At 49.7% G+C, this 15,314-nt stretch overlaps 1 protein-coding gene and 1 long non-coding RNA gene across 6 annotated transcripts in view; both read right to left on the minus strand.

Annotated features, from left to right (window-relative positions):
• Positions 1 to 4,217: 4,217 nt before the first annotated feature.
• LOC114806482 lies at positions 4,218 to 4,637 on the minus strand. The gene is made up of 2 exons (XR_003754534.1): positions 4,557 to 4,637; positions 4,218 to 4,357 (listed from the first exon to the last, which is right to left on the minus strand). It is a non-coding gene; the product is annotated as an uncharacterized LOC114806482 (long non-coding RNA).
• A 5,857-nt stretch (positions 4,638 to 10,494) lies between these two features.
• Positions 10,495 to 15,314, minus strand: part of MGLL (monoglyceride lipase) — a 197,199-nt gene continuing 192,379 nt past the window's right edge. For all 5 annotated transcript variants that reach the window (XM_007668314.4, XM_029051065.1, XM_007668315.4 and 2 more), the window contains one exon: positions 10,495 to 14,379. In XM_007668314.4, the coding sequence (XP_007666504.1) occupies positions 14,254 to 14,379 (126 nt within the window). In that variant the 3' untranslated portion in view covers positions 10,495 to 14,253. The remainder of the gene's footprint in view (positions 14,380 to 15,314) is intronic.

Consider the following 15,314-nt stretch of genomic DNA (forward strand, 5'->3'; position numbering starts at 1 on the left):
GCGGAGCTGGGATTCGAACCCACGACCTTCTGACTCCCAGGCCCATGCTCTATCCACTATGCAGAGACCGAGACCCACATGTGCAGGCCAAAAGCAAGTGCCCACTGCCTTGAGCGCTATTATGCGTGTGCATGTGTGCGTGTATGTGAGCGCACGCAGCATGTGCCAAAGAGTTCCCCCACAGTGCAGGGGAGTGTGTTCAGGGGCGGGCAAGATCAGGGCAAAGCGGGGAAGTGACACGAATATCTTCGTCCACAGCGGGATGCAGTGACTCGATGTGGGGGACCGATTAGCTTTGAGGCCCTCGGTGGGTCCACCGTTTCCAGCCCTGCCGAACTGACCGAACTTGAGTCATTATTTGGAGTTTCCAGTGTGGTTTGAATGATGTGTTTCTGACTGTGCTGGGAATGCCAATAAACATTCCAGGAAGGGCCAGTTTGGGTGGAGTGGGGTGCGGTGGCGGTGGGAGCGGGAGTGGGTGGAGGAAGATGATGGCACCTCGACGAATCACCCTTCTCCTTCATCTCCCTCTCTTGCTGCTTCTCCCCTCCCGGGCCTTTTCTTTCTCCTTCTTGCCCTCTCCCACTCTGTCCTCCCACTCTGTCTCCCTCTCTGGCCCTACCTCTTGCTGTTCTGGCCCTAGTCCTCCGAGGCTCTCCCCCGAGCCCCCCCGTGTCCTCTCCCCCCGCCCCCCAAATCTGGTCACCTACACCTCAGCCTTTCTCCGGCTTGTTGTATCTTCCTCCCTTTCAAGAGATGAGCCCGTGGCTCTGAGTTTCCAGTTTTCCCGGGGTCCATCTTGCTTCTCCGTGGGATTCGTTGCCTGGCGTGAGGCCAGAGTTTCTGTGATATCAGAATGGAGCCTCTGGAGTCAAACGCCACAGAAAACGAAAAGCTTCTGCCTTCGGGACAGCTGAGCTGGAATCACCTCTGCTCTTCTAAGGTGGGGAGAGGAATGGGGGTGGGGGGAGCTATTTTTTTCCCCCACTCCACACCAGCTCCAGGCAAGCAATTTCTCTGAATCTGATTAAACATCTCACCCCCAGCATGGGGGAGCGATTAATCTCTGCCACTAAATATTGATTGCTCCCTCCTCACAGAGGCTGTCCGGAAGCTTTTTTTCAGGCCAAAGTGTAACCCACCTGATTATTAGTATTGGCAGCTCTCTCTTGCCTGCTGAGAAATGGCTCTAAAAACAGCTGTTTCCCTAAGATCTACACGAAACAGCGGAACAGGGACCCCACCAAGAAGAGCAGGCGCAGGCGATATCGATGCAGAGAGCCAGGATTCCCGGGTTCATTGTCCAGTTACATCATCGAGTGATTAGCTGGGTTCTCCCGCCAACTCCCCTGGATAAAATGGAGTTTCCAATTCCTGTCCCCGGGCCCGCTCCAAGAGACAGCGTGGCGATGCCAACAGTGGCCACGGGTGCATCCTGATGGAGTGTACCAGTTTTGGGTGTGAACCAGATGAATGATTTATGACTACTGGAGAACTGGGTAGTAGTTCCTGGTGGAAGTGTCCAGAGAGTAGCAGTCAGGATGGTTGGGGAGAGGGCTAATATCATTAACTATTAGGCTAGGCTTGGCTTGAATAGAAACCAGGAGCTTATTATTACTCCTCGGTGAAAAGCAGTGTTGGTTCCTCTCGGGGCGGGGGGTTGGGGGGGGTGTGGAAGAGTAGTGTGACTTGAACTAATGCCCTGTGCCTTGTGAACCCGTTGCTGGTCTCCACGTTTGACTGGCATTTCTGATTTCCCTCTCCCGAAAGGGACACATACACACAGGCACAGAGGGACATGCCCCTTCAGGTGGCGAGGCGACGCTAATGACCGAAACCCTGATGCATGACCAACAGTCCCTTCCACATGATGCAGGAATAAAGCTGATCCTTTCCTGAACCGGCCTTCCGCTTTCCCCTCAGGCAGGCGAGAAAGGGCTGAGGAAAAGGAAGGGAGTGTGTGTGTGTGATCCTTTGTCGTGGGCTCCCTGTACATCTCTCTCTCCGCCTCCAGTGACGACAATTCTGCTGCGGGAGCGAGGAGGACCAGGGCCTGTCAGAAGGGTCCTGACTCAAACGTGGCTCAGTGGAAAGAGCCCGGGCTTGGGAGTCAGAGGTCATGGGTTCGAATCCCGGCTCTGCCACTTGTCAGCTGTGTGACTGTGGGCAAGTCACTTAGCTTCTCTGTGCCTCAGTTGCCTCATCTGTAAAATGGGGATGGAGACTGTGAGCCTCACGTGGGACAACCTGATTACCCTGTATCTACCCCAGCGCTTAGAACAGTGCTCTGCACATAGTCAGCGCTTAACAAATGCCAACATTATTATTATTATTATTATTATTCATGCATGCTCCCCAAACCCAGAAAACGGGGACCAGCATGCCAGACCCCCAAAGTTGGGGTAGCGAAGCTCCTGCCTCTTAAACCCAGGTTTCTGGAGGGTAATAATAACAATAATAATGGCATTTGTTAAGTGCTTACTATGTACCAGGCACTGTATTAAGCGCTGGGGTGGATACAAGCAAATCGGGATAGACACAGTCCCCGTCCCACTTGGGGGCTCACGGTGTCAATCCTCATTTTACAGATGATGTAACTGAGGCACAGAGAAGTGAAGTGACTTGTCCAAGGCCACACAGCAGACAAGTTGGGGAGCCGGGATTAGAACCCATGACCTTCTGACTCGGGCTGCTCTCTCCGTTGCCTGTCGGAGAGGGTCAGGGAGCGTCTCCCCTCTGCCTCACCTCCTGCCTGGCAAGCTGGAATGGGGTCCCCTTGAGGCTGCTAGATTGTGAGGCACAGTAGGAATTCCCTGAGTTCCTGTGACCTCAGAGGTTCAGGATGCGAGGCTCTGGGACGGTTCTAATGGGCTTCCCCAGTGCCCGGTGAGCTGCCCTTGACCTTGCATAACTCACTGCAGCTCCATCCGCAGCAAAGTGTCAGTTCAACTCTGCCAATCTTGAGTTCTTATTGTTTCTTGAACGTGAATGAGTAATGTTTCAGTGTTTGTGTCCAGAGTGGAGTTGACCACAAGGGGCTAAATTATGCAAGTACAAGCGTGCCCCCACCCCCCCCCCCGAAAAAAATAGAAAAAAAATCCAGGGGATTTGGGGACGCGGAGGCAGAAACACAGCAGGGAAGCCTTACATCAAAGTCATGGCATTGTTAGGGAATTAAAGGGCCAAGACCTTGCCAGCCAAGGAGCACGAGGCTACCCTTCTGACATGTCACTGATACCTCCCCCCGCCAACCTCTTTGCCCACCTTGCTCTCTGCTTCCCCTGCTTAGCCTTTCAGTTCCTACCCCAGCAGGGCCCTGGGAGCAACAATGCTGGGAATTCCTGTGCCTGGAGCTCCGGCTCCCAGAGGCTGAGATTTGGCAGGTGAAGGACAGACACAGAGTACGGCATGCTTCAGTTGGAAACAACTGAAGTGGAACGGCTATAGGGCCGGGAGCCTAAGGGACGCCAGGCCTTTTGCAATTAAAAATTCGTTAGTAGACTGAAAGGAAATTTGTGCTTCTGTCTTTTGGGCTGATAGCTCCGGCTCAGCTGGAGCGGGTGGAGAGGAGGAGAAGGGAGCCTCTTTGGGGCAGAGGCTGGGCATCGTGGGCCTGGTTTCGGCTGCCCTGATACTTCTCCTTGTGGGTATTGGACAGAGTGGCACTGGAGCCAGGCTAGATCCCAGGAGCCCAAGTGGCCAGCACTGCCCTGGAGATGCCATGGTAGTGAACTGTGGTGTTAGGTGCCAGTCTGGCCCCACTGTCTATTTGGATCCCAAGTGGGAAGGGGAAGAGGTGTTTTCTCTTAAAATTGTTAGTACAGTGTTCTGTACACAGTAAATGCTCAATAAATACCATTGATGGATCGATTGATTTTTTTCCCCTTGGATTTTTTCCCCTTGGAGTTTATAAGAGAGAGAGAGACCTTCCAAAAAGGTCTCTTTGGTCCCCTGCAACTGAGGTTGGTGGAAGCAGGCAGGGTTCTTTCCTGACCGCTGCATAACATACAAATATATAATATGTATATATACTATATCCCTTCCCACTGCACGGTTATGCGATTCTGCCAGCTAATTCCTCTGCTTTTCTGCTGAGGCTTCTGGGAATCGTTACAGCTGCCACAAGCAGATTAAGGTCAGTTGGTGTGTTATTACACTTTGATGAGGGGGATGGAGGTAAGGGGAAACAGAAAGAACAGCAAAGGGACAGCTTTAAATTCTTCTTGTGTGAAGTTCACGCACTTAGAAGGATTTATTCATTCACTCGATTTCCTGCGGCTTTTTCTTCTTCACAATGGATTGTCTCCTAAGGCGGCAGGTGTGGTAGGGACCCTGGGGCTAGTGGTGGTGTGAGCAGCTGAGGGGGGAGGACAGAATGCCCTTTAGCCTTAAGTAAGTGGTTAGCCTTCTTCTTTAGGCCAGGGAGTAGGTTACGGCTGTTTCTTGGTGGGGGTTGGGGGCTCTGCTTTTCTGGGAGACTAGCTGCAAGCAGAGACTTGCAGTTAGTCACCTGCAATCTGTTCCCCCTTCCCCTGAAACTACCCTGCTCAGCTCACCTTGACCTCCTGCTGACCAAGTGCAAACTTCAGCCTCAGTTCAAGACCACCTGATTCTCCGCTCTGCTGGCTTCTGCTCAGGGAGAGGCAAGAAGAAGGAGGAGGAAGAAGGGAAGGGAGAGCATTAGGGAAAGGTAAATTCAGGCCTCTGGGCATCTATCACTCTCCCCTTACTCTTCACACATCCTGTCAGATCACCATCTCTAGCTCTGACCTTTCCCCTTAGCTATGGTTATCTGAAACTTCAGCCCTTGACAGGAGGCAGGCAGAGGGCCCTTATGACTCAACCTGGAGTTGTCAGGGTAGGCTGGGATGGACTACTCTTCCCTTCTCGCAGAGAATCCCTGGAGCTAGTTCAGTTAAGGGTCATTTTAGGGATTGACGTCTTACCCGGAAGACTCCGTAATCAACCAGTAGTATTTGAGTGCTTGCTGGGCGCAGAGTACTATACTAAGTGCTTGGGAGAGTACAGTACAATGGAGTAGGTAGATATGATTCCAGCCTTCAAGGATCTTACAAACCAGTGAAGGGGAGACAGGCACTAAAATAAATTACAGGTAGGGGTATAAAAATGTGTGCATAAGTACTATGGGGGTGGGGGTGGAGTGAGTATGGAAGGCTGAAGTGATAGAAAAAAGGGTAAGGAGATGAAAATAATCAGGGAAGACCTCCTGGAGGAGGTATAATTTCAGAAGGGCCTTGAATATAGGGAAAACAATGATCTGCTGGATTCATTCCTTCATCTAGTTCATTCGATCATATTTATTAAGCGCTTAGTTTGTGCAGGAGGAGGGGGTTCCAGTCAGAGGGGAGGGCGGGAGCAAGAGGTCAGTGTAGAGAGACAAGAACAAGGCATAGTGAATCAATCATTTAAAGGTATTTGAGTGCTTATTGTGTGCAGAACATTGGAATAAGTGATTGGGAGAGCACAGTAACAACAGAGTTGGTAGACATGTTCCCTGGTCAACAGGAGCTTAAAGTCTAGATGGGTGGGTGTGTGGTGGGGGAAGGGAGACAGACATTAAAATAAATTATGGACATATAGATAAGTGCCATAGGGCTGAGGGTGAGGAGTAGGGGAAATGAAAAGAGTGAAGTATGTGAGCTGGGTTGTAGTGGGAGAAGAGAGTGGAAAAATTGAAGGGTGAAAGCTGATTCAGTGCCTTAAAGTCAGTGGTCTTTTCCTGGTGCAGAGAGGGTGGGAAACTGTTGAAGGTTTTGGCGGAGGGAGGCGATGTGTGCAGAATGATGTTTCAGAGAAATGACTTGGGCAGCAGAGTGCAGTTTAGACTGGAGGCAGGGAGGTCGGTGAGGAGGCTGATGCAGTAGTTATTCATTCATTCAATCAATCGTAGAGCGCTGTACTAAGCACTGTCATGCCCGGGTATGACAAGTGCCTGGACCAGTGGGGTGGCCTTTTGGATGGAGAGGAAGGGGGCAGATCTGGGCGATGTTGCAGAGGAAGAGCTGACGGGATTTGGAGACAGACCCGGTTTGGGGATTGAGAGGGAGGAGTGAAGGATAATGTCAAGGTTATGGGCTTGAGAGGTGGGAAAGATGGTCTAGTGGATAGAGCACAGGCCTGGGAGTCAGAAGGACCTGGGTTCTAATATCAGGTCTGCCACTTGTCTGCTGTGTGACCTTGGGTGAGTCACTTCACTTCTCTGAGTCTATCTCAGCTGTAAAATGGGGATTAGGATTGTGAGCCCCATGTGGTACAGGGACTGTATCTAACCCGATCAGCTTGTATCTACCCCAGTGCTTAGAACGGGTGCTTGACACATAGGAAGTGCTTAACAAATGCCATCGTTATTATTAACCGTGATTCAGAGAACTAAGTGGAGGAGCTCTTAAGGTTTTGAGGGCAGGGAGTGACAGCGTTGATCTCTCTGTAGAACCACCGGCCTAGTTCCCTTATTTTATCATTCCCTTCATTACCAAAGGCCTCTGAGACAGAAGAGAACCGTTGTGCCGCGTTGATAGCTTCCACCAGATGAAAAGTTCTGCCACTTTATAAAAACCATGGTTCACCCTCTCCCTGGGGTATCTATCTCTGAGTGCAGTTCCGGTGGCTGTACCTTAGGAGGGATGTACCCCACCTGGAGAAGGTCCCGAGAAGGGCAACCACGATGGTCCGGAGGATTGAGAAGCTCCTGCCAGAGAAGAGAGTGGAAAGGCTAGGACTCTTCAGCCTGAAAAGTGAGGATAGGCTGAGCCTGGCATTGCTATTCTCCAAAGCCACAGCTATAAGACGAGGGGGCACCGGTCCAAACCTGAAGGTTGTGGGTTCAAAGCGAACTCGAGGAAACACTTTGTCCCACAGTGGGTGATAAACATAAGGAATTGGTGACCGAAAGGCAGTGGGTGCAGGCCTCAAATATCAACAGGTTTAAGAAGGATTTGGATTCACGAATAGGTTAACAGTGGGGAAAGTTAGGACCGCTGGATGGGTGTCCTGTTGTCAATGTCAGTGGCAGAATCCCCAGCTAGATGGGCCACGGGTCTGACCCAGCCGTGGCCTTACGTACGTGCTTGTATCATCATGGAAATAATGTTTTCTCTTGTTTTCTCTTTATATCTTTCCATGTACAGGGTGCAGTCGGAACAGTAAAGTTCCACCCCACAGGCCTTTACTTGATGTTTCTCGGACTAGTGGGTTTCACTTGGATCCCTCAAGATTCAGGTTTTCTTGCATCTAGTTACTAATCATGCATATCTAAAGGGGGGAGGAAATACTCTCTTTATAGAGATGCCTCAAACATTCCCCTACCTGCAGATGTTAAAATTAAAATGTTCAAACAGTGAAGCCTCATTAGCATATTTCTTATTATCATGTTTTTCCTCCTCTCATGTCTCAGCCATCTCATTAGCGCCTGGCTAATTTTCCCCATATATCACACTTTTTTTTTTCCTGTAGCTCTGAAAAAGGTTCTAATGTAGTTTCATCTTCCCGCGTCGAAGAACTGAACCTAATTCTTTTTTATAATCTTAACACGTTACTGGCACTGAAACTGCCTAGGGCAGGGCTTCCCATTCTTTATCGCTTGGAAGCTTAAGGGTCTGATGCCCCCCATCTTGCATTTACTGGTACATGGTGTGGAGACATCCAGGATGGCGGTAACCAGACCTGCAGAATTTGTTGTTACTTTGGGTGCCACCATCTTGAATGTCATCAGTTACGGAGAACTGACCTTTACAGCAAAGCAAGGGCTCAGACGGTTAATAAACCTGCATTGCAAATGAGGGAGGAAGTGCTATTTTTAGTACGGGGCTGTGTTGAGGGTTCACCTTTAAAGAGAATACAGGGTGAGGTGAGTAGAAACCAATCAGAGACAGGGAGGGCCAAAGCAAATTTAGGGTATTGGCTGCCAGGGTCGATTCAGAGTCTGAAAGTTATAGCATTTGGGTCTTCATCCGAGACTGAGCTGGGGGAAGCTGCGGCCTATCAGTTGGGAACCCCGGTCAAGTAAGTCACTGATTTATTTTTCATTACCCTATTTATTTTGTTAATGAAATGTACATCGCCTCAATTCTATTTATTTGCTATTGTTTTAATGAGATGTTCATCCCCTTGATTCTATTTATTGCTATTGTTCTTGTCTGTCCGTCTCCCCCGATAAGACCGTAAGCCCGTCAAAGGGCAGGGACTGTCTCTATCTGTTACCGATTTGTACATTCCAAGCGCTTAGTGCAGTGTTCTGTACATAGTAAGCGCTCAATAAATACTATTGAATGAATGAATGAATGTCTCCAGGCTTCAGCTCCTCCACCAAGTGAGGTGGATGATCCCTAGCTCAGCCCAGAGAGTGTGAGGTGTGTGGGATCTAAATCCTTCAGAAGGAAAGCACAAGATTAAAACAAGATTGGGATAGAATAAACAGATGTCCTTCTCCAAGATGATACCACTGACGGTGAAATTCACCGTTGAGTGCCTGGGTGAATGAAAAGGTCAAAGCAGGCCCCACAGTCCTGCATTATGCACTCAAAGTGACTGTTCCCCCCCGGCCCCTTTTGTCTCCTCTCTCTCATTCAACCCACATATTCAATCTATCACTAAATCCTTTACAACATCACTAAAATCCATCCTTTCCTCTCCATCCAAACTGCTACCACATTAATCCGAGCACTTATCCTACCCTGCCTCCATTTCCGTATCAGCCTTCTTGCTGACCTCCCTGCTTCCTGTCTCTCCCCTCTCCTGTCCTTATTTAATAATAATAATGTTGGTATTTGTTAAGCGCTTACTATGTGCAGAGCACTGTTCTAAGCACTGCGGTGGGTACAGGGTAATCAGATTGTCCCACGTGAGGCTCACAGTCTTCATCCCCATTTTACAGATGAGGTAACTGAGGCACAGAGAAGTGAAGTGATTTGCCCACAGTCACACAGCTGACAAGTGGCAGAGTCGGAATTCGAACCCATGACATCTGACTCCCAAGCCCGGGCTCCTTCCACTGAGCCACACTGCTTCACTATTTCCCTTATTTCACTCTGCTGCTCAGATCATTTTTCTACAAAAACGTTCACTCCATGTTTCTCCCCTCCTCGCAAGAACCTCCACTGGTTGCCCATCCACCTCCGCATCAAACAGAAACTCCTTACCGTCGGCTTTAAAATATTCAATCGCCTTGTTTCCTCCTACCTCACCTCGCTACTCTCCTACTACAACCCAGCTCGCACACTTTGCTCCTCTAATGCCAACCCACTCACTGTACCTCCATCTCCTCTATCCCTCTATCTCACCGCTGACCTCTGGACCAAGTCCTGCCTCGGGCCTGGAACACCTTCCCTTTTCACATCCGACAATGACTCTCCCCACCTTCAAAGCCTTACTGAAGACATATCTCCTCCAAGAGGCCTTCCCTGGCTAAATCCTCATTTCCTCTCTTCCCTCTCCCTTCTGCGTCGTCGCCCCGGCTTGCTCCCTTTATATTCACCAAACCCGCCCTCAGGCCCACAGCACTTATGTTTGTATTTGTAATATATATTTGTAATTTATATATATTAATGTCTGTCTCCCCCTCTAGACTGTAAGCTTGTCGTGGGCAGGGGATGTGTCTGTTTTATTGTTGTTAGTACTCTCCCAATACAGTGCCCTACACACAGTAAGCATTCAATAAATATGATCGACTGATTAATTGATGTGCCAGGCACTGTAGTAGATAGGGGCATATACAAGCCGTGCAGATTGGACACAGTCCCTCTTCCACATGGGGCTCACAGTCTTAATCCTCATTATACAGATGAGGTAACTGAGGCACAGAGAAGTGAAGTGACTTGCCCGAGGTCACACAGCACAGAAATGGCAGAGCCGGGATTAGAACTGAGGTCCTTCTGACTCTCAGGCCCATGTTCTATGTGCTAGGCCAGTGTGTTTCCCTGATTGTGCCATCATATTTAATTTTTTTAAAAAGCCCTATTGTTAATGAACCCAGTAGCTTCTGTTAAATAATTAGGTGCTCCTTTGAGACTGTCAGAGTCTTACTGAGCAGAATTGGGGTTAAGTCAAGAAAACACTGCAACAACAGGGCTGGGGTCTGTTTTCCGAAGTGGCTAGTGGCCATCTTAGAACAGGGAGTTAGATCGCCCACCAGCAGAACGTGTTTGAATGCCAACAACTGGAACTAACTTTCATTCATTCATTCAATAGTATTTATTGAGCACTTACTATGTGCAGAGCACTGTACTAAGCGCTTGGAATATACAATTCGGCTAAACTAGGGTTCCACCTGCTAGTCTAACCTTCGCATTGGATTTTGATTTTTGGTTTCCCCAGGGATGGAAAAGAAAGCTGAGTTTCCAAACTCAAGCCCGACAGTCAAGCTGGAATCCAGAACCCTGAGCCATCATCACTGTATGGAATTTTCACAAAGAAAACTCACGCTCTGGGCTCTGACACGATCTGATTTGTAGTCAAAAACAGGCCTGCACAAGTCCACACCATTCAGAAAACATATGCTTTATTATTAATCATAATTAATGTGAAGAACAACCATAAACATTTCATTTCTTTAATATGGATATACTCTTTTTTCCCCATGAAAAGTATATATGTTGAGATATCTCTAATATATATGTTACCGAACTGTAGCGTGACGATAGATAGAAGCTAGGAAATTACTTGAGACATCACTGTGATCGTGACAGGCTTATTTATGCTGGCAGTAGGCTAAAGTGAAAGACAAGGCTCGACACGAAGATGCTTCCGGCCGTTTGGCCTGCGGGGCCTTCAGATGCGAGTCGAATTGCGGGCGGAGAGGCGACTCTGCCCTGCCGTGGATGGGCCCTATCCTTAAAGGAAAAGCTGATCCCATCCCGAGCTCCCGAGAAAGCAACATCTCTGCTGGATGGCTACGGGGGCGGGCGGCTTTTATTATCTGCTTTGGCTCCGTTCCCCGGCCCCGAGAAAGGGGCCTGGCGGGAGGGCAAGCATCTTAGGCCGGAGGCTGAGACTTGACCCCATTTCAGTGGGGTTTCCGTTCCCGTAAAGGATTTGAATGCACTTAAAACACGACAGTTTCAAATCACTCAAGACTAAAGTTACAAGGGGTTGACATCAGGCTACTCTCTGGCACAGGTCTGTACTTTGGCCCAGCAGTCCTAATCGACACTAGCCTCGAGCCAATTCTTATTTCCAATCCAACACGTCTCCCCTCGTCCTGACCTGCCTCTCCTTCTCCCCTCCCCAAGAGCCAGGGAAGCATAGATTCCTGCTCGGAGGCAGGGGTGGCCATAGTCCCAGACATGTGGCCATGTGCCCTTGGAGGCTCCGACTTGGGCATCTCTCTTTCTCCCTCTCCCTCCTCTCTCTCTCTTGCTCAGGGGAGTTGCATTCCAAGGGGTGGTGTCTCCCCACCCCATCCTGCCCTCTGCTTTCAGGGTCTTGGCCGATAGGACCAGAGAGGTAAGGCTGCCCTGGTCAGGGCTCGTAAGTGTGGGCTGCTGGAGGTAGGAGGGGCCAGGCTGGGTCAGGGTCTCTACCCATCAGATGTGTCCTTGCCGCTGTGCTCATCAGAGTCTCTGCTTCCATCTTTCTTTGGGGCCCAAAGGGGAAGGTGGCTCTGCTAGGAGGGGAGCAGGGGGACGCAGAAGGATTTGGACCATCCTTCCAGTGCCTGGAGAAATGGTGAAAATTCAGGGGAGGATTCCCTTCCAATGTTGTCCTCGATTCTAGATCTCTGACTGGGTTCAGGCAAAGGAGAGGGGAAATGGCAGAGAAGGGCCTTCTTGAGGCAGGGGGGAGGAGGGAAGCCCTGACACTGACGAGAAGCCTTCGCTTTCCTCCCTGGAGAGCCTGCTTTTCACGCAGCTGCCTCAGTGGGTGGGTTTCTCGGTAGTCCCGGGACCTGTGGGAAATGCGATTGGTGGGCTTTGCTCCCCCGGTCCGTTCCTTCCACAGTCCCTGGCCGGCCTTGCTGTCGGCTCGGAAACCACTCGGTCCTTGGGAGATAGGGGCCCCGCTTTCTCGCCCCTGGTTTAGGCGGGGATCTCCCCTGCACTGTCACTCGTCTGGTTGGTGATTGCGACCCCTCGGATACTATTGGTGGAACAGCCATGGTGTGCGGAGCACTGTACTAAGGTGCTGGGGAGAGGACAACAGAATGACTGGCAGATACAGTCCATCTTGCTTCCCTGGATTCTTGTTTAATGGGACCATCGTGGTCTCCTGGCTGCCCAGTGAATCCTTTGGACATGCCCCTTGGGAAGGCCCTGCTCTCAAGACAGCCACTACTCAGAAGGTTGGGGGCGGGGCGCAGGTTGAGAACCCTTAGATGACTTTGGTTCTTCAGATCCCTCCACCAGAGGAACTGAGTACCCCAGTAGTGGTGACACCTCACTGGTTGGGTTTGGTGGGCAGGTACCCGTTTCCCAGCAAGGGGCCATTTTCCCTCTACTCTGCCATTTCCTTGAGGTCATTATTCTGGGTTCGAGCAGAGTCCCGATCCAACGCACCCATCTGTTCCCATGAGAATGGGGCAAATGCCTCCCCTCTGGAGTCATAACGCCCTGCACCCTCACATCAAAATGGTAGCAAGAGAGTGGAATTTTACTGAAGAAGACAGGGTAGGGAGATCTGCTCTCTGGTTGACTTGTTTACTTTGTTATTCAAACTAGCTCTACTCTAGCAGGCAACCTTGGTGGTGCAGCTGATTTTGGAGTCCCCGGATCAATTCTGAAAACTTAGTCTGGCTTCTGCGATGCTGCTGGCTCGGGACTGGGGCCGTTCTGTCTACCCTGAGCACATCGTGCCATCTTGTCGATTGAGCCTCAGTTGGCAGAAGTCCCCCGATACGGCTGCCATCCTCCGGAGTGTCTGACTACGCTCGGTTCGTGAGGGCTGCAAGAGAGGTTTGGCGGGTGTGTGTGTGGGAGGGTGATATTCTTCTCCATAGTGCTTACTTATATCCCTTAGTGAACTGATGGGACACAAGTTCAGAGAGGGACACAATCCCAACCCACACTCTTCCAGCCCCTGATTGATGGGCAAGGAATTGAGACAAGGGCAGATGTCTAGGCCAATTTAAGTAGAAAGAAGGCCCACTGACCAGCTCTGGCTTCCAGCCAGCATGGTTTGTATCTTTGATCGGACTCTTGCAGTAAGCTTTCCAAACTCTTCTTTGTCCCTGATATTCGTCCATCCTCCCATAGACTAAGAGCTTCATACTCTACCTCATATATTAACGTTTATATTTAAATAGATTTTCATTTCATAGTGTCAGTCAAACAAGTAGTTAAACAAAAAAGGCAACCTCTTGGAATATATATATCTGCCTATGTACACAGGTAGATATATATATATATATAGATAGATTTATATAGATAGATATATACAGCAATTCATCTGGAAATGCAAGTGCTTCTGTTTATAGGGAAGAAAGGGGTGTATTTAGGAAATAAGATCATTATTCCTGCTTGTTTGTTTTATGTGATGCTATCTCTCACTCCCACTCTGAACTTTCTGCTTTTCTCCCTGAAAACCCGGTTCTGAGGCCGAATAAAGCAATCGAACGTACCCCCGGGCAGCTTTCCCGTAGGACACGCCGATCACTGCTAACCTGGTTTGTGCGGGGCAATTTCCAGACTTTTGAGGTTCTGCGGAACCCCGCCTTGCGGACGGGATCCTGACCGATCGTGGAAGGACACGCAGGCACTCTTCACACAACCAGACAAACTCCTCTTATCTGCCCCCTTTCTCAGCAGCAATGATTTGTTCAAAGAGTTGAGTAGTGGCTAAGGGGCAGACCCTTAAATTTGGCAGGAGGAGTCAGGTATAAAGTCAATCCAAAGGTTTTTATAATATTCCTACCCCTCCAGGGAAAGCATATGACCATGGCAAAATTGGCCCTTGCAGGTCATTTGAAGTGTCGTTTTAAAGCCTGATACCAGTCTTGAAAGTCATCGTAACACTTGTTCCCACCCAACACCCCCCACCCCCACTCCCCCAACACACTTTTATCGTCTGGATCTGTCCCCTTCTGGGAAATGGTCAAATGACAGAAGGGGGAGCAATTGTCAACATACAAGAATATCTATTTTCAGTAAATAGCTCTCAGCAGAATTCCTCTTAGATTTTTTTTTTTGTTTTTTTTTTGTGTTTGTTTTTGGCAAATCTTGTCCAAGCTACCTGTTCCAATTCCTTCCCCACCCACCTCCCAGGGTCATATTCGACCAAGGAAAGGAAACGGGGCTGATGGCCTTAGGGGTTGGAGGAGGTTCCAGCTGATCCTGTCTTTTGAGAGAACCACGCTTTTATTTCCTGGAAGACTGAGCTGGTGACCTCAGGGAGCTCTTTGTGGAGGACGTGGTAGGCCCCTTCATACACCTGTAACCGGGAGAACAACAGAGAGTCAGAAGTAGCAGCAGCACCGCCCTGCTGGAAGGAGGGGAAACTCCTGGTGGGCTGTGTCCTTGTCCGAGAGACCCCTTTTAGGGTTCGGAACAAGCAAGGAGCCGCTCGGCCAGTTGGGAGGGAGGTAACACAAATAATAATGTTAATTGTGGTATTTGTTAAGTGCTTACTATGTGCTAAGCACTGGGGTAGATATGCTATAAGCAGATGGGACACAGTCCCTGCCCGTGAGGGGCTCACAGTCTGAGGGAGAAAGGACAGGTATTTTATCCCCATTTTACAGATGAGGTAAGGTGAGCTAGTTGTGGGCAGTGAATGTGTCTACCAACTCTGTTGTATTGTACTCTCTTAAATGCTTAGTAGAGTGCTCTGCACACAGTAAGCGCTTGATAAATACCACTGATTGTTTTAGTGTACTCTCCCAAGTGCTTAGCACAATGCTTTGCACACAGTACGAGTTCAATAAATATGAACGAATGAACGATTGATGAGGTAACTGAGGCGTAGAGAAGTGAAGTGACTTGCCCAGGGTCACACAGCAGGTAAGTGGAAGAACCAAAATTGGAACCAAGGTCCTCCGACTCCCAAGCCTGAGCTCGATCCACCGGACAACACTGCCTTGCAGCGTGGAAGATGGGCAGAGGGAGAGACGCTCTCCCCCACCACCCCCGCAACCAGTGCCATCTCTCACTCCCCCCCCAGTGCCACGGCAATCCTACCACTCAGTCTGCGCCGCTGCCATCCCACAGCCCACTCCGGCCTGGCCCGGGATTTCTACCCCGGCTTCTGGCTTCCTCAAGCCCCAGTACAGCACTGTCCCGACTGGATCCCTGCACCTGTGGCAGGACAGAGCTGAGGCTCGGACTCACCCTGTGAATAATAATAATAATAATCTTGGTATTTGTTAA

Source organism: Ornithorhynchus anatinus, chromosome X1, assembly GCF_004115215.2.
Source record: "Ornithorhynchus anatinus isolate Pmale09 chromosome X1, mOrnAna1.pri.v4, whole genome shotgun sequence".
Classification (NCBI taxonomy): domain Eukaryota; kingdom Metazoa; phylum Chordata; class Mammalia; order Monotremata; family Ornithorhynchidae; genus Ornithorhynchus; species Ornithorhynchus anatinus.